The sequence below is a fragment of the Thunnus albacares genome, chromosome 10, assembly GCF_914725855.1.
Source record: "Thunnus albacares chromosome 10, fThuAlb1.1, whole genome shotgun sequence".
Lineage (NCBI taxonomy): Eukaryota > Metazoa > Chordata > Actinopteri > Scombriformes > Scombridae > Thunnus > Thunnus albacares.
The window spans coordinates 645,209-672,562 of NC_058115.1; the positions used below are offsets into that span (position 1 = coordinate 645,209).

Here is a 27,354-nt window from a genome sequence, read left to right on the forward strand (position 1 = left end):
GCTAATGAGTTGAACTGATTGTATCAGTGTTGGATTTTATTTACACTGATGCACCATTGGTGGCAGCTTTGAAGCCATTTTGGTGCCAGTTTGATGACAGTTCTGTGCAGATTTGATGTTTAGATTGTGTAGGTGTATTTATTCTTGACATTTTTTCAGACATTTTACAATGCCCTCTTGAAAAAATTCTAATTATTGAACAGTGTCATAGAGCTCTAAATTAATTTCATTACATGCAATATGTCCCAATTATAGACAAATCCTGTTTCAGGTGACTTATTTTTCTATTTACTGAGTATTTTGAGTCCTCCTGCTACATTTAGCATTTATTAGTGCATTTTGGGCAGTTTTCAGCATAGACTAATTTTATGATTATGAAATTACTAATTTTCTTCAATCAAGGTCATATACAGTGTCAATGTATGTGTTGGGCCTCAACCATTGGGTCACACAAAGGCCCTGTTTACACTTGGCATTAACATCCATCTCAGGTGATCCGATCACAAGTAGACAGCTCTAAGTACAGGTATGAACACACTCGAGACGCATTGAGGATGGATTGAGATCCGATCACTCAGACTACATTCAGAGATGGTCTGGGCCACATGTGGCCATGTTCATTTAGTAGTGTAAACACAATGCGTCCCGGGCTCTGTCGATCAAAAACCAGGCAACGTGCTTTACAGACTGCCGTCCGTACACACGCTCACTGTGGACAAAGGAAGCGCTTGTCTCCCTCTCACGGTCGCTTCCCTCCTCTTTCTTCCCTGTCTTGCGACTAACCCGCACACACACGCACATATACATACACATCTTCTTACACATCTGACGGTCAGATAATGTCGGATATAGCGCTGCTCTATCCATCGTTATCTGCCATCAGACACATGTGGAAGGAATTGAGTGAGTGCAAGACGCCGACCACCAGGTGGTGCCATCTTGCTATTGTCTAACCGAGGCACCGCCATTTGGTTCTCATGTGACGTGACTTCCTCCCATAGTCACGTCTGCATCCCAAACCCTCGACATCATCACGCCAGATGACGTCGCCATCTTGTCTCTCACACACACATGCATTCACCTACATGTATTCAACCCTGTACATAGCTGTTTGTTTGGTTTTGGTAGAATTAGATTTTAGAATAGTTGTTTATTGATCAAAGCATTCATGAACTTTGTTAATTTTGCTAGGCTTAATAAACACTGTTATATCTTTAACGAGAAGTCCTTTGTCATTATTTTGTTTAATATGTTTAATATGAAAAGTGGCTGATTGAAGGAGTCAGAGCTTGAATTCAACCCTTCTTTGTTCACCTGTGAATGTTGATATCTGAAAGATATCAACATTCTAGGTGAACTCTTTTATGAGACTACCTTGTTTGGTTATTGGTCCCAGTTTCCGGGTGGTGCCCTGTATTTATTAATTCAAATTAATAATTCTACAAATTTTTATAATTAATAATTGTTTCTGATAATTGTTGATTATTGCTAATAACCAACCATGCTCCTCACAGATTGGACAGTTGTGTCACCCGTGTGAGGTTCTTTAACAGTTGGTGCCCGAATTATTAATTTATATTAATAATCTTTTGATTTCATAATTACGAATTGTTGCTAATAAGCAAACGCACTCCTACCAGTCTCAACAGTATGTATATTATGGATGATATTGCTCAGTAATGTTTTGGTGTAATTTGTTTTACACTTATGTATATCTTCATTTATCGAACTGGATTGTATGGCTCTTAATATAAATTCTCTGCTTGGGCAATCAGTTATGTATTCATTATCTTTCAGCTTGTGACTCTAATGATTGTTTTTCTGATATTGTCTCACCACGAGAACCCTCCTTCATTAGGAGAGGCTGTATCTGGGCGGTTCATTCACAGATGGATCCTATTATGCAATGTATTCTCTTTGCCTGTTGGCGTTTGGACCTCACCTATTTCTATAAATTGACATTTCTGTTGGTTTTGATTATGCTGATGATAGCTTTTAGATGAAACGTGTTTGTTTTTGCCTACAATAAATACAAGACCATCGATGTGTGTGTGTGCCGGTATTCTGTTTGCTGTGATCGTTGCCACAACCATGCACCCAATACAGTGTTCAAGATTTGGAGCTGAGCACACTTCTACTTTTCACTATATCTACACACTTTTTATAACATACATTTTAATGTTTTAACAAAGAGACAATATCAAGTAATTCAAAGTTCAATTGAAGTCAAAAGTCATTGGTGTTAAAGTCCAAGTCGAGTTGCAAGTCTCTTATGATTGAGTCAAGTCCAAAGTCATCAGATTGATGACTTGAGACAAAGTCATGTGACTACGCCTCCACGCCGTATAAGTTCATTCCTGACCTGAGGATCACAAGATCCCTTTTTTGTCCATCAATTTTGGTGTGATCCATCATTGCAGAGACCCATCATCTCTGCCTCTCATCAACCATGTGTAAACATAGCTGATCTCTGTTCTTGTTTCTGATCCACACAATCTGAAATACTGAGATGGCATCCTCACAACAAAACTAAGTCAGCTTTCTAATGTTGTTGGACAATCAATCAACCATGTCACCTGTAGCTCAGATACAGCCCTGTCAAGTGCTCTGAGCTGCTGCCTCAGCAGAAGCTGATTGTGGTCATGAAGAGTGGAATGATGGTCATTGTCTGAATTCATCATCAGGGACTTCGTCAGCTGCACGATCATGTCTACTGACTCTCTCAGCACCTGCCGAGACAGAGAAAGAACACATGCACAAACACACTTTATTAATCTGATGTTGGTTCGAAGGCAGGACTAAAATGTGGGGGAATATTGGGCTGTACTACTCTGGTGGCCAGAAATACAACTCCAAAGTGACTGGTGTGACGACGCCACTGCACATATTTATTCATGCTTGTGTCAGGTCAGTCGTTGATCCTCCATCGATAATAAACATGTACAAGTTCTGGCTGATATATTGAAATGAGTAACTTACTTTGAGGTCTCCTTGTGTAATGAGCAGGAACTTGTTGAGGCTCCATGAGGAGAGGAACTGGTAGGCCTTTGACATGACCCAGGCTGTAGACAGCTGCACTGTGGCAAGCGCCAAACTAACAGCCTGCCTCTGGAGAGTGAACCTGCAGGGGAGGAGGCTAAAACAACCTGAGGAGAGAGAGAAAGAGAGAGAGAGAGACAGGTTGTAATTAGCCTCAAACTGTAGTGTTTCTACTTGGCTCCATATTAAAACTGTGAGACAGAGTGCTTTAAGGGTTTTGTAACAAAAAACAAATGTAACTGGTCTGTTATAAGAAACACCAATGATATATGAAAAAATGAATGAATTTTTATTTTCGTGTCATACCCTTAAAAATGGTCAAAATCAACTTCCAGTGAGTGGCTTTCGTGCTGTTAAATCCTGTTTTATTTTGGTGTTTCCTGTTGATCATCTGGCAGGACAGGCAGCCATGCTGATTAGTGGGCTGAGTCTATATAGGCAGGTCTGTTCAGCTCTCTCTCTCTACCCTGCTGCAGCAGCACCTTTGTGGTGCTACGTATCTGCTCTTCATTTATCCGGAAATTTTCACCAAAACAAATGAATTTTCAAATCATACTGACCACATTAACTAGACTAGATATGCAAATTATGCCATCAATGTTTTTGAGGAAATTAGAAAGGGAACTACCACTTTTATTTTTGATTGTCCAGTTTCTTGGCAGCTTTAACCGAGACAGGGGACAATGATGACGCATTGGTAACATTAGCCACGTTAGCTAGGTAGCAAACGTGAGCTAGCTAGCCCGTTTATTTACATTTTTTTCTCTCTTTCCCTGTCTGCTCCTCTCTTCCTCTTTTTTCCACTGTCTTTCTTGCTGTTAAGTCATTTAGCCACACTAAATGCCAAAGGGAAGGTGTAACTGCCAACTCCCCCGCCCTCTCTCTCTCTCTCTCTCTCTCTCTCTCTCTCTCTCTCTCTCCTTCTACCGTGCCTGGCTGTCACAGTGTGCAGGGCAGTGCGTTCAGTGTTCAAAACAAAACAAAAAAAACAAAAAAAAAAACAATCCGCGGCCTGCGATGGGCCTGCCAGGCCATCAGGAAAAGTCCCACGACTGGAGTCTAACACAAAGTGCACCATTGAAGCTGAGAGCCGTGTATCAGCAGCAGAGGACAATGTGGCCTCGTAGTCCAGGCTGATGGACTTGGGGACCAAAATTCGCATCCTGACAGAGAGCACTGAAATTGAGGGACGTAGCTGCAGAGACAATATTTTAATTTACAACCTCCAGAAACTGCAGCGGGCCAACAGTCAGTTAAGCTTTTTGAGAGCTGGCTATCCACCCTGCTGGACCTGTAGACTTATCGGGGCATTGTTAAAATTGACCATGCTCATAGGACCTTCAAAACCCAACCAACCCAGTGCAGTAGTTATCAAGCTGCACAACCTGAGGGAACAGCTGAGGATTCTCACTGTGTCCAATGAGAAAGGATTGCTGACATGAGGGACAGACAATATTCATCTGACAGGATTTAGCAGCCGGAGTTAAAGAAATGTGACATGCCTTTAATAATGTGTGCGAATGGCTCATCCAAAAGGACATGCAGTTCTCTGTATGCTTCCCCTCTACTCTGAAGTTTTCCCACGGAGGAAAAAAATCATTTGTTTTGTTCACCTACAGATGCGCTGTCTATAATGTGTGTTGACTCTGACTGTGTAGTTGTTTGTGATTTTAACATCCATGTTGACAACCCCCAGGACAGAGTGACTGATGAGTGAAGAACTGTGTTGTGTTCTTGATAACTATGGACTAACTCAGCATGTGACAGAGCCCACACACATCAAGGGGACACACTCTGGACCTAATCATCTTCAAGGGTCTGAACATTTCTAAGGTTGTGGTGACTGATGTTGCTCTTTCTGTTCATTACTGTGTTTTCTTTGAGAGTGCTATCTCTGTGCACACAAATGTTCAAAGAGAGGTAATCACAAAACGGTATATCACTGAAAAAAAAAAAAGAAAATTAAAAAAAAGAAACATGGTTATTCATATTCCTGTGTGACTCTAACATTAGGTTACTGATATCTATGTAGGAGTGTCATTGACCTGAAACAAACACTCTGCTCACATTGTTCACTGCTGTTCACTGACATATACTGCAATTACGCTAACTGAAACTATTGATCGCTGTTCTTATATATTTTGTGTCTCCGTCACTCACTTGCATGCATCACTGTACCTTCAGTGGGGCAATTTTGACAGCTGTCATTCCAGGAGCAAACATGTAGCTGAAATGCTTTGATTAATCCTGATTTCCAGCCTGTGGATCAATCAGGACATCCTTACTTTACTTCAATTTCAGGGTGCAGACACCTCACACACAGGATATCAATAGACGCTATCATTTACCCATGTTCCCTAAATGCCTGACATGCAAGCTATCAGTAGATGCTATCATTTACCCATGTTCCCTAAATGCCTCACAGGCAGGCTATTGGTAGATGCTACAATTTACCAATGTTCCCTAAACACCTCATACGCAATATCTGGAGATTACAATTTTGAGTTGAGCGGAAGTTGATTGGATGAACTGCAACACTATGCATGTGGAACAACTGTAAACAATGCAAATTTCCATTAAATTGGCTGTGATAGAAAGTGATTAGGTACATTGACTCAAGTAATGTACTCGAGTAAAGTTATGAGGTACTTATGGGGTTATGAGGAGTTACTGTTCACGATATTATCCAGCCCTAGTGTATAGTACTGTATCACTTACTAGTACTGTGAATGAAATCTGGAGCAGCTGATCAAAGTGAGCTCTAATTTGTGTATAGTGGAAAAACTTTGATCAATCAAAGTCAATCAAAAAAATCGAATCAAAAAAGGATCAATTGTCTATCGTCAACCAAAATAAAGCCACTGCCAACTAGTTTGTTACACATACTGTTTTTAAACGTCAAGGATGGATTTCCATTCAGGGCCTTCTTATTGGAAGGCAAAAGGATTGAGGTCAGCTATATTCACATTATTGTCGAAAAACAGCAGCTTACCTGCGCCATTATTGTGTATGTGGTGTGTTGATGTAAGTTATGCTGTGCAAAAAGTTTAAATTTGTAAATGGCCTGTATGAGTTTGTCTGTTTACCTGGGACCCTGCTGTTTGACTGATGGCAGCACAGGGAGGACAGGAAAGGAGGGGACAACTGCAGGAAGTGCTCCATGGTCTCTGACATCATCACACTTCCATCTTGCTTAGATGACAGTGTCATACATCTGCTACCTTGGTTTACATCTATGAGACACTTATCTTTCAGAGCTGAACCTAAACTTCTGCACACCACTGAAGAAAGACAGACAGAAGGAGAGAAAGACAGCATGATGAAAATAATGCAACAAGGAGTCAATATTCACTGATATAGTGAAAAATGGTTTGTTTATCCATAAGTCAAGGTTTATTGATGTAACACTTTCCATGCAAAACATGCAGTGTAATGTTCTGATGTCCAGATTAAGGTTTTATGCTCGTGATTTAATACAGAGTGTCTTGTGATAACCGGTTATCTAACATGCAGTAACATCAAATATAAAAATGCTGCACAGTGCAGTGTGTGGTCTTTGTGTGTGTGTGTGTGTGTGTGTATGTATACTAACCATAGTCCCACTGAGCATATGCTGTGCTGACTAACAGACGCAGACTGAAGTCCTCCAGCATGGTTCTGCACTCCATTGGAACAAGATCTACAACAACACAAACCCACAAATCTGATGTACACAGCACAGTACACTGCATTCTTTCTCCTCTCCTGTAAATGTAAATAAAGTCCAACAATTTACTATCTTTCAATTACAAGAGATAATTAAAGCTGCAAGCAGCGATGAATGGGTCCTCACATCTAACGCGTCGGAGGGAGTGACAGCAGTGGTGTCACTATCATACACTGTGAATGGATAAAATATTATTTGGTAATTTTGGTAATTGACATATTGGTAATTGTGTATATATTTGATGAACTATGTGTCTTTTAGGCTTCACTTCCTGTTGCCAGTAGACATACAACGTAAGTGAAATATTAATGTAGCAATACATTTACCAGAAGGCAACTGACATGGATATACATTTTCATGAATGTTGGACATTGCAGATAGAAGATAAAGACAGGTGACAAATTAATGGAAAAACCAACATAAAGTGTTAGGCCAACATGAGCCACCAGAACAGTTTCAATACGCCTTTACAATGTTTTTACAAGTTTGTGGAACTTTACTGGAGGGATGAACACCATTCGTCCAAAAGACAATCCCTCATTTTGATGGTGGCTGTGGAGAGTGCTGTTTGATGTGTTGGTCCAAAATCTCCCATAGGTTTTCAACTGGGGTGAGATCTGGTGACTGCGAAGGCCATAGCATATAATTCACATAATTTTCTTACTCATTAATGCAATAAGTGACCCCTTGTGCCTGACGGATAGGGACATTGTTATCCTGGAAGAGACCACTCCTATCAGGATAGAAATGTTTCATTATAGGATAAAGGTGATCACTCAGAACAACTTCACTAAAAAGTGGGACATTTTGCAAAATAACCTTCAAATAATCTTCAGAAAAGACTCTAAAGAAGAGATAACAGCATTAATCAGCAAGAACAGAAGAGGAAATATCATCTGTGGATGTATTTTTTTTTTAAATCAAAACTACTAGCAAGCTGTCAACTGCTAAGTGCTAACTCATTGAAAGCAGTGGACAAGACATGGAAGCTGGGCAAGCGTGGAGGAGTGCAAGCTAGGCTTACTGTTAACCCATACAAACCGGCAGTTCCAACAATCATGTTGCCTAATGTTTGTTCTCTGGACAGCAAAATGGATTATATAACTCCCTCATCAGTGCTGGTCACTCACTGACATGCAAGAGCTGTCTACATCCAACTGAGACATGTACTTTCTTTATCCTTTCTGTTGTTGTTGCACTACTGTGGACTAGGAGGAACAGCATTTCGTTTTTTTGTGTATCAAATACACAAGAAAATGACAATAAACTAAATCTTGAATCAGCAGTTACCCTTCCCTCTAAGGGGACAAGTGGACCAAAACCATGCCAGCAAAACACCCCCCACACCCCACAGCATAACATAGCCACAGGATCCCCTCATTGTTGTGGTCAAGCATTCAGACCTGCACTGGTTTTTCCTTTAATTTGTCACCTGTCTGTAACTATTGCTTCCTGTGTCCATGATGTGGCGCTAGAGAACTCCCACTAACTATGCATCCTGTTGCTGTATATCATGTGCAGACCACCTCATGTAAATTTCATTTAAATTGCTTCATGGCAAAACATCAAAGTTCGCCATGTCACCACGGCAACAGCGTATAATGAAAACTCCTGTTTCATGGCAAATAATTCGTCACCATGGGAACAGCTTTTGATGAAAACTCAAAAGCTTCACCATTTAGCATCATGAAGGTCTTACAACTTAGCTGACCAAATTTTAGATGGATCTGTTTAACCTGCTAGGAGTAGACAGTAAAACTATGGGGCCTATAACTTCCTGTAGCCAGTAGGTGGCTCTATTACTATGATTCAATATGGGCCTTTATATGTCTTCAGACCGGGACTCTTATCATCCATGAAGACTATAAAGCTTTGCAATTTAGCATCACAAGGGTGTTTAGATGTAACCTACCAAATTTGAAGTTGCTTGGGTTAAATTTCTAAGAGGACTTTGTTCAAATATAACACTTGTCAATGGCTTCATTTTGTGAAAAAAATGCAAAGTAAATTCAAAATGGCTAACTTCCTGTTGTACTTAGGGTATGGCTCCAAGAGGCTTTTTGAAAGTCTGGAGATGTTACATCTGCCTACCAAATTTTGTGCATATACGTCAAATTTTAAGGTAGGGGCTCTGACTTTAAAATTTTCTAGGGGCTGCCCTCAAGCCATTTTACCACACTCATGCCCAAGACCCGTATCAGATATCAAGTTACGCTACTTTCGATGCATGTTCAAAGTTTCATGAGTTTTCGAGCACCCCGGCACCTCAAAAATGCTAAAAGTAATAAGGGGGCACTACAGAGCTGATGGGCCATGCCCAAACCCAATTGTGAAACTAATCACAATACTTACTACTTTTTTACTACCTTTGGGCCCCTGGCACTTTCGTGCTCAGGCCCTAAATACAAATTCTACTTATCCTTCTATATTTGCTAGAGTAACAACATGCAGAATGGTAACAACATTGTTTTATCATTACTATCTTTACAAACAAATGAGATGCATCACTTCACAAGCAACACAACTTTACACTCATGTACTGCCCAGTACACTATAGATCAGAAGAGGCAGGTCTGAGGACTGCTAAATTAAACTAAATGCTTTTCTTATATCATGTTGAATAAATTAAATGTTCATATTTTCCCACAAAAAACACCTAATCAAGCTTTAGATACTATTTAGCATGCAGAACACTATACATGGTGTAAAGGAAGTAATGAAGTGAACAAATAATGAATGAAAGACACATGAACAAACAAGTAATGCACATTTAGGTGACTGTATTGTAAGATATGCTATATGAAATCATCTACACACTGTTAACTAGACTGGACGTCATCATCTTACCTGTCTTTGAAGCTTGACTGATCATGTGCAGGATCTGGAACCTCCTGTGGTTGTCATGGAAGGTGATGCCTCCAGCAGTGTTTCCTGCTGGTGGGACATGGAGCTGCAGCCACAAGGCTTTGCTGCAGAGAGTCCACAGCAGGGTGCGGTACTGTTCAAACAGATCAGCAAACACCAGCGACTGACCGAGGTCTGACCACTGGACCGAGCGAGGCCGACAAACCCAGTCTGGCGTCCCCTCTGCTCCCAAAGTCACCTCTTTTTCTGGGTCTCCATCCTTTCCAAAACCTGAGCTGAACGACACAAACAGTCTGCAGTTATCACACAAGGACTGAGTACCTGCAACTTTCATTGTGGTCACCTAAAGAGAAACATAACATAAGCTGAATATTCAGGCTCTCTACACTAGTGGTGTATAGTGTAATTTAACATGACATCACTGTTGAGTGAGGTGACAAGTGGCCACGTCACTGAATGATTTGCTAAGATCTTAAGTATACCTGAACTGTTAAACCCATGGTGTTCAGTGCAACAATGCTTTCCTGCCAAAGATAAGTTAGTGTTTCATCTCAGCATAAGTGTATGTGACAGAGAAGATCAGTGGACCTTCATCAGCTGGTAATGGGCCTACACTGTAAACCCTGTTTTGCCTCAGTCTGTATTTGTTCTGCATTTGTAAATAAAAGCTATATGTGAAAGCTCCAGAATAAATACAGTAAGTGGATCTTGAGTGACATGTTTTTTGTCAAACTGCTGTATACACTGTATTTCATGATTTATGACTCTTTTCATGCTAACGAAAAACATGCAGAGAAACATAGGTTCATCTGAACCTACTATTATGCCAGACAGCTTAACTCTCCTAATATTAGGGATGCTTTGGATTTTTTGACATTATCAGGCATTCAGAACAAAAATGGCACTGTGTTAAAAACACAAGGGGCTGCATTGCCACTGCTGCTACACTGTGGTGCAATATCCTTGCCGGTTAGATATCTGTTTTTCTCTCAATGTGCAATACCTCCTTCCAACTGCTGCTCCAGTTCTTCATTAGAAGTTCTGTAAATAATTGTTGAAGTACTGTCCATAACTGTTGTAAATAATATCTCTCTGACCTTGCTATTCTTTTAAAAAAAATAACTTTAATTTGTTGTAAATTTGGTTTTTTTGACCTGACTTGGTGAACCACACAAGAATTCCAATGTGCATGTATCCTGTGACTGTGCAAATGGCCGTAAAATCTCTTGAATGTTGAATAATTGTTGTGGACGGGATGCAGTAATCCAGTTTGAGTAACAGACACATGAGTTTGAGGGTTTATCAGATGTCAAAACACTACACAGTGGTTTATAATGCTATGAGACTCTAGAAAGTTATCATGGTGACAGTCACTTTATCCTTGATTTTACTGCTGGATGATGTCATATTAGTTGAGCCAAGTACAACTTGCTGGACAACTCGGCTTTTCTTTTTTTTGCTAAAGCATCTGCATCAGGACCTCTGTTGGCCTCATTAAAATTAATGAAGCGGCAGCATTTTTATGCACTGCTTTCTAATGTCAGAATAAGAATGAAGCACTGATGGTAATATTGATGCATGGTGACAATCACATCAGTTGTGTTGTGTTTAGAGATTTCTCACTAGCCGATGACTGGCCATGCCAAAAACACAACACACAAATATTTTCTTTCTGCTGCTGTCAGGCCTCTCCATGACTCATAGGTACTTCGTTGAAGGCTACTGTATGACCTATAACTACTATAAGTCCCCCAAAGTTATTTGGATAAGATCTTGTTGATGCTGGGGTATATTTGAAATGAACCTGTTTTTATGTCATTTGAACACATCTAAAGTCAAAATGGCCCCACTGGAAAGCGAGATGAAAAGCCTGCCATCTTTAGGGGCAGATTAAGTGCAAAATAGGTGCAGTTCTATCTCTGCTATGCTGGGTGTCTGTAGGCAGACATGTTCACATGAGCGCATAGTCTGCGTGGTCATAACTTTTGGGCTGTACATGGACAGTTGGTGCAGACCATCTGGGCTAATGGGATGCACAAGGAAAGTATAATTTGGGGTGTGACAATCAATAAATCATTCAAGTGGGGATCAAGGAACACACTTTCAGACATACTCTCCTTGAAGGCATAAATGGTTTTGCACTTTGTTGTTGAAGAATGAATATGAAAATGATGAAAAACGTATGCAGAGTGAAGAAAAGATCATTGCATGAAGTGGATGTGATTTGTCTGTTTCTGCAAGTTACAAATGAGTCTAATTCTGTCATCAGAAATTGGGTCTCTGACACTGTTAGACAATCTGACAAGCAATTTGTTCAAAGCATTTGATGGTTAACAACAGTGGCTCTACCATCAACACATTACCTGGGAGTGGCTTCTGGCCTGGTTGTTGTTTCCAGGTCAGCCCATTCCTGCTGACTTTCTTCCACATTTTGGTCCTCGTTCAGTTCTGTTCTCAGTCTACTTAACACCACTGAATCAGTGATTGGAGCAGTGGAAATCATCGGGTCAGTCTTTCCATTTTTCGGTAGTACATCTGTTGTTGTTGTGTGTGGAAGCAGTTGTTCAGCTGGTCCCTCTGGTGTAGGTGTATGTGATACTAGTGGAGCCAGCAGGTCATTGGAGGAAACAAGCACCTGAAAAAGTAGCTCTACAGAGGACTGGTCCTGTTGGCAAAACCCGGACAGAGGCAGGGTTGAAAGGTGGTGAGGGGAGGTTGAAGGGGGTGAAACGGTCTGCGATAGTTTACAGTTTTCTAAACTGGTCTGTTTTTCTAGATTTGAGATTTTAAAATCAGAGTTCAAAGCATCCACATTAGTCTGGAATATGTATGTTTGGCACTGGTTGGGGAAGTTACTCCTGGTTTTATGGCTGGTGTGATGAGCAGGTGACTGCAGAGGGGAGTAAGGATTAACAGCGGAGATAAGGTAGGAATGCAGCAGCTGCTCCCAGGTCCACTTAGATCTCAGTGTGATGGTCCCACAGCTGAGCCTGGACACCTGACTGATGGGGTTATCAGAAAATATGTGGGCCTCGTGATGGCAGTGGACATTACAGATGTGATAGCTTTGCTCAGAGACCCAGTCGAGCAGCTGCTTGGCTGCCATTTCTGCATGATGCACTGCTAAAATCTTCATTAGCTCTTTGACTGAGAAGGCAGCAGGGTGATACCTTCTGCTGTTTGGAAGACTAGAGTCTGGTGTAGAATAACGTGCCTGCTGTAATATCGCAGTCCTCAGCTGGGTGGTGCTGTGCTGTGCTCTCTGCTCCTCGACTGCCTGGTTATACAGGTCTGTACCAGCTAAAATATCCTCCAACACTTCTCTTGGTACATAGTCTAGTTCAGTCTGGGCTATAGCAGACAGAACAGCATGCACATAATGTTCCATCACAACCAATGCCTGCAGGCCCAGTAAGTCCAGAGTCTGTCTGATTTCTAGCAGCAGCGTGGCCTGCTGGATCAGAGCAAGTCTCAGATAGTGGTCAGACTGCACTTTGGAGGACAGGCAAGACCAGTGGTTGAGATGAACCCGGAGCTCCTGACACAGTGAGCCCAGACCGACCCTGAATGAAGAGCAGTTGGATGGGTTCTAGGAAGAAGAGGAGAATGCTTGTGTTTGTGAAAAAGCACCAGGATTATTGGTGGTTAAGTAGTGCTGGCTATCCTTGTTCTGTGAAATGTTTTCACAGTACAGTGGAAACCGCTTACAGTGATCACATCTGTCCATGTCAAATTGATCGCTATAAGTGGATGATTATTTCTCTTTTTCTTTATTTCTCATGCAGATTACCATCTAATTGACAAACACTTATTGTTTTGCTGCTGCATTTTTTCTGAGAGACTTCTTTTTCCTGTCATGATTTCAATGTGCACGCAGTATCAGCCTCAGGTAACCCGCCCAAAGCAGACGGGTTGTGTGTACAGGCTGTGGGGGTGGGGGCTGCAGCAGCCTGCAGCGGGAAAGTTGAACCAGAATTAGCTTTTGGAGAAAACACAACCCAAAACGCTGTGGTGGCCAACCATAGCCGGCGATCAGACTGATTGAGCTGTAACACTGCCATGAAAGATGACAAATACATCAATACGAAGAGGGGAGGACATTTGTCTTCGTTTGATAACGTTAAAAGTAAAGTTAGGCTTTGCTGACGGCTTCCTGACTCATTTTGAAAAAGACCAGAGAGAGAGAGAGAGAGAGAGAGAGAGAGAGAGAGAGAGAGAGAGAGAGAGAAGCAGTGGTCAAGTGAGCTAGAGAGTGGATGAGGCCAGTGAATGAGAGGAATAAAACATTATTTTCTGATTGTTTCATCATTTTTTGGTGGTTACAAATAAACACCTACACTCCGCACCTCCATGCGCCACAACGCCTGATAACGGTGCTGCAGCCACTAATTGCATATCATATGTGTATCGTGGGTGTAAGGTAAAAAATATATAATTACCGTAGTTTTAAAAAGCAAAGCAGACTTGATTACTATAAGAAAATGATTTAAACAGCATTTGTATAGGAATGATTTTGTCCCAAGCTTTTTGATCCATATAAGTGGTTGATCACTGTAACCATGATCACTATAAGCAGTTTCCACTGTAATGCTGATAGGATACCTGAGTTTCAGTGCTGATACCAAAATGATACTTTTTCAATAACTTACTTTGAGAAATACAAACATATAAAAACAAAAACACGGCTTCTGCACACCAGAGTCCAGGGTAAAACCTCCTATCTTATCAACTCATTCTTTATTTCAGTTTTCCACAATAGCTTTAAATAGTTATTAGGTGGAAGGCGTGATGCTCAGTCTTAGATATCCATAGTTTTTTATATTTAAGGATAAGGCTGGCCATTTTCTAAATTTTTTATTGTCAACAAATCTCACACACAGATCAAAATCAACAATGAACAGATCTACTAACAAGTTTTGTGTGTTTATCTAAAGCCTGATACATCTTATTCCTCTGTGCTGTAGACCTCCATTGTTGTCCAAAAACTACTTGTACTACAACATGTCAATGAGCCACACTGCTGCACTGGGTGACATGTTCCTTCACTTCAGTGTGGGCGCATTAGTTTGTTAGATTAACAACTATTTCCTTTATAACCTACTTATTGACAGAATGCTGACTCACCAACTTCTGAGTCCTTTCAAACAGCGTGAGCACTACTTTAGGGGTAAAAGTGGGTGGATTTTTCACAATAATCATCCCGTGGACCTCATTCAAACATCCTTAGAAAAATAAGGTATTTGTTTGCAGTGCACATTTCAGCCAGGACTCAGTAGAAAACAAACTGGCTGGGAAACAAGGCCCTGTTCACACCTGGCATTAACATGTGTCTCCACATGCATCTTGAGTGACCACTTGTGTTCGGATCTCACTGCCCCGCTCTATATGCAAATAAACACGGACATCTTTTCCGTTTGCGAAGACCAAATTCGTTGTTGTTTTTAACTGGTCCGTGCATCCTCCGTCCAAAGCTGTGTTCAACTTGTTTGATAACAGGATAAACAAATATACAATGCATCGTGTCCCCTAACGAAAATCAAATGCCCATCCTATCAATTTACTCTAGCACCCTGTCTGAACATATTCAATTAACATTAGATCGGTCAGGATCTAATATTAATTAATGTTCTGTGTTCTACACACACAGTCCAGGTTCATACAGTGAAATTATTTGGAGTAAAGCAGCCGTCCTCCTGATAAATCCTGAGCTCATTATGTCGAGCAGCACAGTAAAACCTGTAGTTATCAACTTGACAGGACAGAGGAAACTATCCAGCAACGTTTAGCTTCTGAAATATTTCTTTAGACAGACAAGCAAAAAATTAATGGCTTAATTTCTATTCCAGTTGTCGATTTGATGAGGGAAATGGGTTAGGGGAACGAGAAAAACAGGAAAGTGGAGAAGTGGATTATATTTTTTTAATTCACATGAAAAATGGCAAAACAAAATAATGAATTTCTTTATCCTGTTATCAAACAAGTTGAACAGCTTTGGACGGAGGGTTCATGCGCCAGGAGGCAGCGATGCACTTTCCGTGCCTAGTCTGCTGGAAAACAGAGGACGTCAGTTGAGCAGGTGGTTCCTTCAATGTGTCCCAGGACACATTGCGTTTACACTGCTAAAAGAATGTGGCCACATGTGGCTCAGACCACCTCCGAATGTGGTCTGAGTGATCAAATCTCAATGTGTCCTCAATGGGTGCATTCACACCTGTACTTACAGCTGTCCACTTGTGATTGGATCATCTGAGAAGCCCCACTTGGTAAAGCTGCAGCATCCAGAATTCAGTCCAACTAATCTGAGCTGCTGACAGATATCTGATATCCATGAAACTATACCACCATGATTTCATATCATATCATAACATATCTGAGCTAGTCTAATTTAACCTCTGATTGCATGTATAAGTTACATATACCTGAGAGAAGAGAGAAGAAACATGATTCTAAATCAGCTTTCCTGCACCATTAATACTGAATCAAATGACTGTGCAATGTCGAAAAAAATGGTGTATTTATGGTGAACTGCCAAAATCATAGTTGTTTTTTAGCGTCTTTTAGTTCATTGTTTCAGTTCTTACCACCACACATTTACTGTGCAGCTGAGTTTAGCCACTCTTATCATCCCCCATAGGTAAACTTTTCCATCAAAAAAGCTCTGATAAACCCACTGCATACCACCTGCCTAGCACCAAAAAGCAGACACAGTTAGTGCCTATCTGGTGAGTAATCTGATTAAATGTTCATATCACAAAGATATGCTTTAAGAGGCTTCTAAACTTTGAGAAATTCCTGTAGTTCCACCTTACCTGGTTCAGCAACTGGCTCACTCTGGATATGTATGCTGCTGTTAGGCGAGCCCTCCTGGTGTACTCGTGTATGAAGAGCAGCAGTGATCGCTGCTCCAGGAGCCTCCACAGAGCTCTGTAGTGCCCCTGCAGGAAGGAGGAGGAGGAAGGCAGGAGGAGAACACTGCCCTCTGCTGGGAGGCCTTTAACACAGACCTGATGCAGGAGGAAGAGAGAGGAGGAGGGTCAAAACGATTTAAAAATCAGAACAGTTAACATTATGACACTGCTCCTTCTCATTAACTGCTTACTTTAAAGGTTTACACACACACACACACACACACACACACCCATCTAACCATACAAGGTAGTTGGCACTCCTCTGTGTCCAACCCATGTCAATACAGCAATTCCTTTCAGATCCTACCTATTACAACACTAACATTGTTCACTGAAGTCTTTGTTTATACATTCTGTCAGGTCAGCAATGTCTAATTACCCACTGTGTTGTGTTCTGTATTGTTCACCTACAGTATGTCATGTTGATATAAATACTGCAGAAATACTGAAAAGAAGAACATGACCTGGTTATCTCTTCAATAGAATGACTGCAATATTTAGCTTAAACATCAAATACACATGGGTCACAGAGCAGTTGTCACTGGAAATTGAGTAAGGCTTAATTGAAGTGATGGCAGCGTACCTCCTCATGACAATAATTTCCTCCTTTTTTTTTAACATTTTCTTTCACTCGTGGTTTTTCCTCACACCTGTTAGAATGCAGCTTCCATACAATCCCTCCAACCCACCTGGGGAGACCCAGTCTGTGCCCTGCCGACCAGTTGCCACTGTGGTGCCACAGTCAGAAGAGCTTGTTGCAGACGCAGGAGACGTGCAGAGGAACGGGACACCAGGTTGTGAGCAACGACAAAATTTCCCTCTTCCTCTTCCTCATCTTGACTGCGGCCGTGGAACAGCCACTTCAGACTGGGATTAAAGGTGCTTCTGAGTAAAGTCTCGGCCCGCTGCAGGGAACGGGAGATGGAACTCTGTGACCAAGAACCTGGAGGGGCACACATTTAACATTAGCAAGGTGTGGCAGTTTTCAGTGCACTGGAGACACTAAAAGAGACAACTCCCGAACAAGGAAGAGACAAGTCAGAAGGTCAGTTATTTGATTTAGTTTTAAGGAGGGTTTACAGGTTAAATAGCTTTGGATAAATACCTGAAGACGCACACACAGAGAGGGGCAGACAAAACATTACTCAAATATCATGGACATTTTCAGCGTTTAAAAATAAAGCAAAAAGTGACATTCTTTTTACAAGTACATCTTTATGGGTATCTGAACTGAAACGTGTTTATGGCACTGAGGATTGAAAATCATCAATTACTGAAAAATGGCATTAAATATCCAATGGTCCAATTCAAAATCTTGTTGATTCTTTGATCACTTAAATCATATACTTGGAGTTTTAGGTTATATTTTATTTAGACAGAGTAACTATAAAGCTGTGTAGACATCATTTAACATTTGAGAACTTTGGATTCAATGAAAAAGTGTTTTCTTAAAGCAAAGTATTGTGAAAAAGTATCATTAACAAGTTGTCATACCATGCAGCAGAATTGAAATATTGTCTCTCTCAGGACCAGGGTGTATAAGGTGTACAAAAAACCAGAGTGCAATAAAAGATCTGAGTTTGTACACTGCACTTGAAGCCCTTTTAATAGTAACGCAGAAGCAGCAGCAGCTGAGAGACTGATCAGAGAGTGTGTTTTTAAGACACAGTGCTTCCAATGACTGCTTTATCTGCTGCTGTCACATGTTTACATCATACCATTAGTGGTCAGGTCCTCTGTCGCCGTGCAGGAACTGCATCTCCACTGAAAGACAAAGAGGGAAAAATTTGTAAATATGCTATATTGGTTGTATGGGTGTTAATGTGATGATATGTTTGGGCTTGTTTTGTGTGTATATAGGTATAGGCATGTTTCAGAACACATAGTATATCCCTTCTGTCTTCCTTCATTCATCTCTATTACAACATACCTAGAATATTATTACTATTCTTTCTTATTAATGTGTTCTTTTTTTGTATGCATGTTCTCTTTTGAACCACAATTACTGATATTTTGGATTATTAGAGTTATCAATGTAGCACCTAAAACAACTGAAGCATGATTCACTGGGGGTTGTGAACCCAAATGTGAATTTCTAGATCAAATAACGTCCAATAAAATAAAAAATGCTAGGACTGTTTGTTTGATATACAGCTACAACAAGCACAAAACCTGTCCAGGCAGGTATGTGTGCGTGTGTTTGCGTTAGAAGTGGACAATAAGAGAAATTTACAATATTTTTCAGCCTTGATGAAATGGCTTTATAAAAAGGCATAGAGCCAGACCAATTTTGGGTTTCAGTTTATTCAAACCCAAAATTCAGAATTGTTAGGGACAGAATGATTAATTCCTAGACTTATTTCCATCATTGTCCCAGGTATCTTCACAGACCTTCAAACATTCATCAAGATGAGGAGAGTTCGCTGTCTGTCATGAAGAAACACATGCACCAATCATAGACAACCCAATCACAAGTACAAACAATCGATAAAATGTTTTTAGTGTTGTACTCAAGACAAAAGGCAACATAGAATCACGGAACATAACACCTTAAGAGACAACAGCTGTGTGATGCAGTGACATGAAAAACAAGACACCATCATTCTATTCAGGGACTCTGTCTAATAGCTGTTGTTTTACCTTTGACTTAAAGCTGGAAGGATTTGACTTGTCCTTAATTAAAAGTTGGCAATCTATGCCATCCATGTTCCCAGAATACAGGAAAAAATTCTCACCTATCTTTGGTACTGTGACTATGAGTTTCACCCACCTTCCTAAAATTATTTAAAAAGTAGCTAGGAGCACCTCTGTGTAATATCCTCAAAACCATGTCTAATTGAATTTTATCTTGTGAAAGATGGATCAACATTGAATAGAATTAAAATACAAATTTAGGGTCAACAAGTTTTGGCTAAAAAGCTGAACACTGTTGCCACATAATGCTGATATAAGAAGTGACCAATCACAGCAAACTGACACCAAGCTCATCTGCGTCCTTGATGTTGTTTCCTGCTTCTTTTCAGACTTTTGTAGAACTGGTTGAATGTTTCCTGATTCCAAAAACACATTGACATTAACTATCAGGGCCCTGTTTTCCTATAACAATCAACCTTAGGAGTTCATCTAAAATGAATGCTTTCATTTTTAAAATGCATTCCCAAAAGTATTTATCACTGCTGTGCAGATGATATTTAATTGTAAATCATGTTTGAGCCACAAAACCCATTTTACACAATTGCCTAAACTCTATTAGAAAACTAGATGGCAGATCATTTCCTACAGCTAAACACTGACAAAACAGCCATTCATCTCCCAGAGATAATGGAACGTCTCGGCTCTCTTTCCTCTTCTGTCAAGTCTTCCCAACTAAATCTAGGTGTCACTGTGGACCAGACACTGACTTCTGACTAACATGTAAAGGGGAAACATTGTGAAACTCAGGGCCATTGCGTGTCAAGCTGACTTGTACATGATTATTCACACTTTTATTTCATTGTGACTCAACTATTGTGACTCCTACCAAAGCAAAACATCTGTGGATCTCTTAGGCAGTCCAAAATGCTGCTGGTAAGAGTTTGACCAGATCCTCTAAAAGGTCTCATGTGATACCAATTTTGATTTCTCTTCACTGGCTCCCCATCAAATTCAGAATTCAATTCAAGATTCTTTTGGTCACTTATAGAGCTCTGGTTGGTCAGACATCTTCCTGCATTTGAGAGCTGCTGCAGCCCCACCAGTAAGATCCTCTGATCAGGGTTTCATGGTTGTTCCTCGCTCCCATTGGACTTAAGATCTGTGGACACTTTTAAAAAGCAGCTCTTGACCCACATGTGTAAACTTGCCTTTATGGTGTTTTTACTCTTTATAAGTCTGTAGTTTGTGTTGGTTGCCACATTTTTTCTTGTGAAGCACTTTGTGACATATACATAAACTTACTTACATTTAAGAGGTTTGTGGGAAATGTGTAGTGGTAGTGTACACATTGAAACTAGCTACCAGCTGCTGGAGACCAAGGCAACAATCTGTGCAACTATGCAACCAAATCTATGAGCTTCAAGTTACTAAAAAGCTCTGCAGAGCTGCTGTGTGAGGGCATAATCCTCTCTGTGGTCCTCAATACACAAAACCTCTTTCACATTTCACACAGTCCTGGTGTTAATGTAAAAAAATATTTATTAGCTACTTAAATAATTGCCATTATTAGACAGGTATGGAAACCAATTGATGGATTGGGGTAATAAAGATTGAAATATACATTTGCACTTTTAGGACAAAAACCCCCCAAAAAACTAACCTGCTCCTTTTCTGGGGAGAATGACTCAGAGTTTTCCCAGTCTGAAAGAGAGAGACAAACAAAACCCACACTAATCAGACTGCATCGAAAACTAAACAAAAACAACGTCACACTGGATGAACATGTTCATGCAGATCAGCATGTGTTGCATTTCTCTTGTCCTCTGTGGTGTTGTGTGTTCTTAATGTCTCTCACAGCTTCTAGCCTGTCTCCACTGAAACATTTCAGATCCTGGCAGTGGATATGTTTTGAGACTGATTCATGAAACTCATGAAATGCAGTTAATAAAAGGTTAGAAAATGAAATGGACTGAAAGGATAGTTCTTAAAATGTCCTCCCACTCCTGTGTGTTTGAACCACAAGCATTTGTTGGTAATTTTCAGAATCAGAATCAGGTTTATTGCAAAGAAGGTTTGCACATACAAGGAATTTGCCTTGGTGTTCTTGTGGTGTGTAGTAGGCAAAAATATATGTGACATATAGGGTATTTATGTGTATTTGCCCACTCAATTGTAACATAATTTTATGTATATGAAATTGATTTTGTATCTTTACAGATACCCCCCATTCAGTTTAATGCATTACTGATTTGTGTAAAGGCACAAGAGCAACTGTGGGTTTGCGCTGTTCTTCAGTTGGCAGTTACACATAGAGTAAAGCTACTGAAAACCAGCAAAATCACTGTTTGTTTCCATTTACTCTTGCAGGTGGGTAAATGTAAAGTGTTGTGCTTTGTTATGTTGTTTGGGAGGGAACTGTAATGTATGGTAACTGCATACGAGTGGATGCAAGTGGATGCAACCATCACTAATGCTAACGTAACTCCTCAGGGATTGAAGCTGTTATTTCTATCATTTTTACAGTCTAACCTGTGACAACATATTAGCTAAGGTTGTAAGGACTATAACTGTTGGTGGTAGTTGTTGATTTTGTTTAAATATGTTGAATTGTAATTTTATGGGTTAGGCCTATTGTTTGTTGGATGATTGAGCTAAGCTAACTAACATATGCTTAAGTCAGCTGTCACTTGTTGCCATAGCAGCGGAAAACATTCACGTATGGTCTAATGGAATGTAAACATAGTGCAGAATCAAGCTGCACTGTAAATACAAATAAAATAAATGGTATTTAGCACAGAATGTGTGATTTCAGTAATTAGTAAACCTATAAAAAAGAGATTAATTTGTAATACCATTGAATTTATTGTAATCTTTGGGTTCGTATATTGTTTTCTATAAAATATACTAGTCATAAGAATTGCATATCATTGAATGAGTTTTAATAGGCTACTTTTTGATATAGAATTAGTCATTTAGAAACTTTATTATGAACCTATTTTATGTTTATTGGAATTCTGATAGTTTATTGATTTTAAATGGAATTGTTTAGAGAATGTATCGTTATTTTTGGGATACTGTGATTTTTATACAATACTGTGATTGTTACCATATATTGTATATTGTTCTAAGCCAGATGAGTTGGCAGTTATACCTAGAGTAAGGCTACTGAAGACCAGCAAAAATTACCATTTGTTTTCATTTATTCTTTCAGAATAAAACCATCCCTCTCTCTTTTTAAAAAAAAAAAAGTTCATCTTGAGTCCAGTGTGATTCGTGGGTGCAACATATACATAAAATTAGGTATTCCTAAATAATATAAAAGAGCAATAATTTACAATAGAAGAGAAATCTAAAATATATTCTAAGTGAGAGGAGCAGCTACAGGTCTACTTTTAAATATTAAATAGAAGAGAATGAGATGAATGTATAAAATATTGACCAGGAGCAAACAGTATATGCAGTGTTAGTCATGCATTAGCCACCACTGAAGATATTCACTATTCTTTCCAACTGTCTGGCACCCTTTTTGCACTATTTGTGTTCTACTTTGTGTTTTATTTTCTCTGTGGTGTTTTGAATGACTTTTCAATATATTTTGTCATTGTGAAATTGAAAAGTGTAAACAAAGTATGAAAAAAAGAACCATGTTCATGAGCCAAAGTCGAATAAAAATATAAAAATGACACTTCTGATTGATTGGGTTTATGGGTTTATGTAGCTTTCTAACAAGCTATACATCAGAATAGGAGGAGCTGAGACTTAAGACACTTGCTGTTATGTTTAAAACGTTTACTGAAGCAGTCTCAAAAGTCAGGAGATAAAGTTACTGTTCCCTCACTGCTCAGATGATGTGGCGGTAAACACCCTTAAATTAAAGCTGAAAGTCAGCACTTTCACCTCACAGTTATTGTTTTAGTTTGTGTGTGTGTGTGTGTGTGTGTGTGTGTGTGTGTGTGTGTGTGTGTGTGTGTGTGTGTGTGTGTGTGTGTTTGTGTCTATGTCACCTGCTGTCAGACCAGGCTTTCCACCAGGATCTTTCAGTATCTCTGCGTTGTTGTGATCCATCCCAGACGGTGCAGCTCAACTGTGATCAGACAGCATAGAAATGATTAGTGTATCATGCTGTTTGAAGGAAAACTGCCAGGATGCTTTGAAGGGTGACTCAATAGAGCAAACTGTCATAGCTGGACAAGCTACCTAAAAGATGATCTTTATATTTGAAGCCTTGATGAAATGGCTATACATTAATAAGATGTGTTATTTGTGGTGCATTTCTTTAATTTTATTTATACAGCATTTAAATAATTGACGGCCAATTTCATTTTCACATGACAATTTCGTAGTAGGCCTATGACGGTGAAAAGTGTTTCTTATTTGGCTGATTTCCAGAAGTGCACTTCAGGACAATTTAGAGATACTTGTACATTACTTTTCATTTTATGCTGCTTCAAACTTCTATTCCACTTTCAGAGGGAAATTTATTATTTATTTATTTGCACTTCACAACATTTATCTGGCAGCTATGGTTATTTTGCAGATTCAGATTTTATATTCAAAATATGTAATATATTTATAAAATGTGATGCATTGTTATAGATTAAACTACCTAACACTATATAAAGTGGTTAAAATTAACTTCACCTCAACCAACAGTAAAATGCTAATTGAATGCATTTGAATGCAAGTATTAGTAATAAAAAGCAAACATAAAATACAACCCTCACAGGAGGCTTTTTTCTGCATGAATACTTTTTTTTACTGTTTGCGTTTTTTTCGGATGACACTTATGTGCAGTACTTTATATAAGTACATTTTGAATGTACTACAGATGGGTGACAAATGAAAGGAAAAACCGGTGCAGGTCTGAATGCTTGACCCCTACAGTGAGGGGATCCGCTGGCTCTGTTATGCTGTGGGGAGCATTTTGCTGACATGGTTTGAGTCTACTTAGGGAAGGGTCACTGCAAATCAATACAAAGTTGTTCTGAGTCATCACCTTCATCCTATGATGAAACATTTCTATCCTGATGAGAGCGGTCTCTTCCAGGATGACAACGCCCCAATTCACAGGGCACGAGGGGTCACTGAATGGTTTGATGAGTATGAAAATGATGTGAATCATATGCTATGGCCTTCGCAGTCACCAGATCTCAACCTAATTGAATACCTAAGTGAGATTTTGGAATGACGTGTTAGACAGCGCTCTCCACCATCATCATCAAAACACCAAATGAAGGAGTATCTTTTTGAAGAATGGTGTTCATCCCTCCAGTAGAATTCCACTGACTTGTAGAATCAATGCCAAGGCTGAGGAATACCGTTCTTCAAAAAATATTCCCTCATTTGGTGTTTTGCTGATGGTGGTGGAGAGCAGAGGTCGCATTAACTAACATTTTCCGTCACTGACTGAATTTTTTTAACAATGACGGAAAAATCTGAAGGCCGTCAGTCATTTTGATACATTACACTGTGGGTGATCAAGCATAACTTTAAGTAATTCACACCCCTGTCCAGTCGGTGGCAAGTGTGCAAATGAATTAGCTATTATCTAGTCTTGTCTTGGGTCTCACGTGCATGACCTCGTTGTCTAGCTGGCTTTAGCAATCGCTACATACTAATGCAAAATGTCACAGCAGCTGAGTGTCCAAAGTTTCTTTAAAAAGCCCAACAGTTGTGATGGCATTGATAAAAGAGGTGAAAAAAGAGGGAATGATACGGTGGAGGATTGAGGACAAGCAACAACTGATCATATTTCTTAGCCAGCGGCAGCTAATGTTATGGGGAAAGCATGTGGCAGCAAGGAAGTCAAGAGGGAGCACCGAGTTCAGTGGGAGCAGGACTTCATGTGGCGAAATGTACGACAACATCTGTAGAAAAGCTAACATGAGTAACGGATTTGTCAGAGGCTGCACGACGATGCAGAAACATGTTCATTGACAATTACGCAATACCCTCTGGCACTGCAAAATGCACCACAGCAAATGTAAAAGATATGCTATCGGCCGTAGTGTAGCTATGGCTCGGGTCGTTGGGCTGGGAAGTGATGGAGCGAGTGTGATGGTGGGTCGAAAGGCCGGAGTTGCACAACAGTTGCGCAAGAATGACTGTCCTTACCTCATAAACATTCACTGTGGTGCGCACAGAACGGCACTAGCTGCCCATGATGCCTCAAAGGTTGTGTGAGAAATAGGTGCATATTTCACCACTATTAATAACATATACAAATACTACAAGATTGGAGAAATGTTCCCTGACTTCAAAACTTTGGCTGAAATGGCGCTGGCAATTCCAGTCTCCAGCGGTTCAGCCTTTAGAACAAAATTAAAATGGCCATGAGAAGACGCAAAATCTAATGACAATCGCCTCTGCAGCAATCTCCCTTGATGCGTTTGTTTGTGCAAAGGCGAGTTCCCAGTTGAAGTCCATGCAGACCAGGAGGAAGGTTTGAGTTCAGGCTAGTCTACAGCGGATCATTTGAGATTAAGTCAGTTAAATTCTTGTAAGTGGTTTGTTCATATTTTAAATGTAACTGTCTAATATTGTAAAATTGCATTGGTCATATTTGCCTGTTAAGGCACAATGGCTGCAGTGTTTTAGCGGCCCCCGCTGCCACTGCGGAAAAAAATGTGGTGTTGACACGAAAAGTGACTGCACGTCGGTGTTTCTGTTCATCATCTCTCCATAAAATAAATAAATGCATAATCTATAAGCTTGTTCTCTAAATTAATGATTAAAAATGCAAATGAATGAATGAAAATAAAAGCTAGTTAATGTTTTATTATCATTAAAAAGTGAAAATTAAAATGAGTAACGATAAATTGATTGTAGTGATGGAATTTTTGTGACCCTGTACGTCAAAATGACGGACAATGAGAAAGTCTAACGCATCTACTGGTGAAGAGCGCTGTCTAGCACGTCACTCCACTCTCTTGGATTGAGATCTAGTGACTGTGAAGGCCATAGCATATGATTCACATCATTTTCATACTCATCAAACCATTCAGTGACCCCTCGTGACCTGTGAATTGGGGCATTGTCATCCTGCAGGAGACCACTCCCATCAGGATAGAAATGTCCCATCATAGGATGAAGGTAATCGCTCAGAACAACTTTGTATTGATTAACAGTGACCCTTCCCTAAGTAGACCCAAACCATGCCAGCAAAATGCCCCCCACAGCATAACAGAGCCAGCGGATCCCCTCACTGTAGGGGTCAAGCATTCAGACCTGTACCGGTTTTTCCTTTCATTTGTCACCCATCTGTAGCAATGGTGTATCTTAACATAATTTTAATGCTACTCTCAAAGTAAAGTATCTGAGTACTTCTTCCAAAGCACATCTCAGTGAGAGGCAGGCTCTGTCTTAACAGCGGTACATACTCCTAAAAACTGACAGTAGTTTTACGTTTGTTTGGTTTAAGACAAAACAGGTGACATGAATTCTGTCACTTTTCTTACTCACCATTAGAAATGGCATCCAAACGTCCATCCCTGCTGCATCGTGGCCAGTAAACAGAGCTAACGCTGCTGTTGTGACACTAATTTGTCTTAATTCTTGAATGAGAAGGCAGCGTCAACGCCAGCTAACAACTAATTTACAGCTAATAATCCCGCAGCAGAAGCATTCTAATCAGTAGCAGCAACAAACAACTTCTTTATCCGTATCATTCATGTTTGGAATGACCACCGGAAGCCAAATATATCAAGTATATCATTACTGACTAACACATTTTGTAGGACATTTTAATCCACTGCTCATGGAGGAGGTGTGGTTAAAAATAGCATCTGTTGAGGAACTAGCAAGGTCTGAAAACACAGGATGTAGCAGCAGCCAATCAGGAGAAAGCGTCCTCGGTTGTTATGGTATGCAGAGAAAGAGCCTCCTGCTCCTTCTTCTTCTTTGTGATTTAATGGATTTAACCCAAGCCCCCAGGAACAGCACCGGGCTTTGAAGCCAATTTCTCATAGCGGCCAAACCGTGTAATTACAACGTCACGTGACACCATTGGGCCCAAAACGACTTTTCCCATAGATTTGACTATGGCTATTTGATTATTTGACCACTATGGCTTCCCCTTAGTCAAGACACTCTGAAACGCTCCCGATGGGAAAGGACACCGTGCAGAGTACAGAACAAAACCGCGTAGGAGCCGGGACGTGGCGTGAGCGCTCCCGGTGAAATCTTGGCGTCACGCCTGACCCA

General features: G+C 40.2%; 1 protein-coding gene across 2 annotated transcripts in view; it reads right to left on the reverse strand.

The window, feature by feature from the left end:
- The window catches only part of ccdc142 (coiled-coil domain containing 142), a 35,403-nt gene extending 8,085 nt beyond the window's left edge, over positions 1-27,318 (reverse strand). The window contains exons 1-13 of one of the 2 annotated variants that reach the window (XM_044363356.1): positions 26,614-27,318; positions 23,157-23,236; positions 20,813-20,853; positions 18,237-18,282; positions 17,208-17,461; positions 16,420-16,614; positions 11,974-13,199; positions 9,593-9,885; positions 6,632-6,718; positions 6,126-6,320; positions 5,218-5,298; positions 2,980-3,146; positions 2,577-2,729 (exon numbers count right to left, since the gene is read on the reverse strand). In XM_044363356.1, the coding sequence (XP_044219291.1) occupies positions 2,577-2,729; positions 2,980-3,146; positions 5,218-5,298; positions 6,126-6,320; positions 6,632-6,718; positions 9,593-9,885; positions 11,974-13,199; positions 16,420-16,614; positions 17,208-17,461; positions 18,237-18,282; positions 20,813-20,853; positions 23,157-23,217 (2,799 nt within the window). In that variant the 5' untranslated portion in view covers positions 23,218-23,236; positions 26,614-27,318. The remainder of the gene's footprint in view (positions 1-2,576; positions 2,730-2,979; positions 3,147-5,217; positions 5,299-6,125; positions 6,321-6,631; positions 6,719-9,592; positions 9,886-11,973; positions 13,200-16,419; positions 16,615-17,207; positions 17,462-18,236; positions 18,283-20,812; positions 20,854-23,156; positions 23,237-26,613) is intronic. The other variant, XM_044363357.1, reaches the window with a different exon arrangement.
- Between the last annotated feature and the right edge of the window lie 36 nt (positions 27,319-27,354).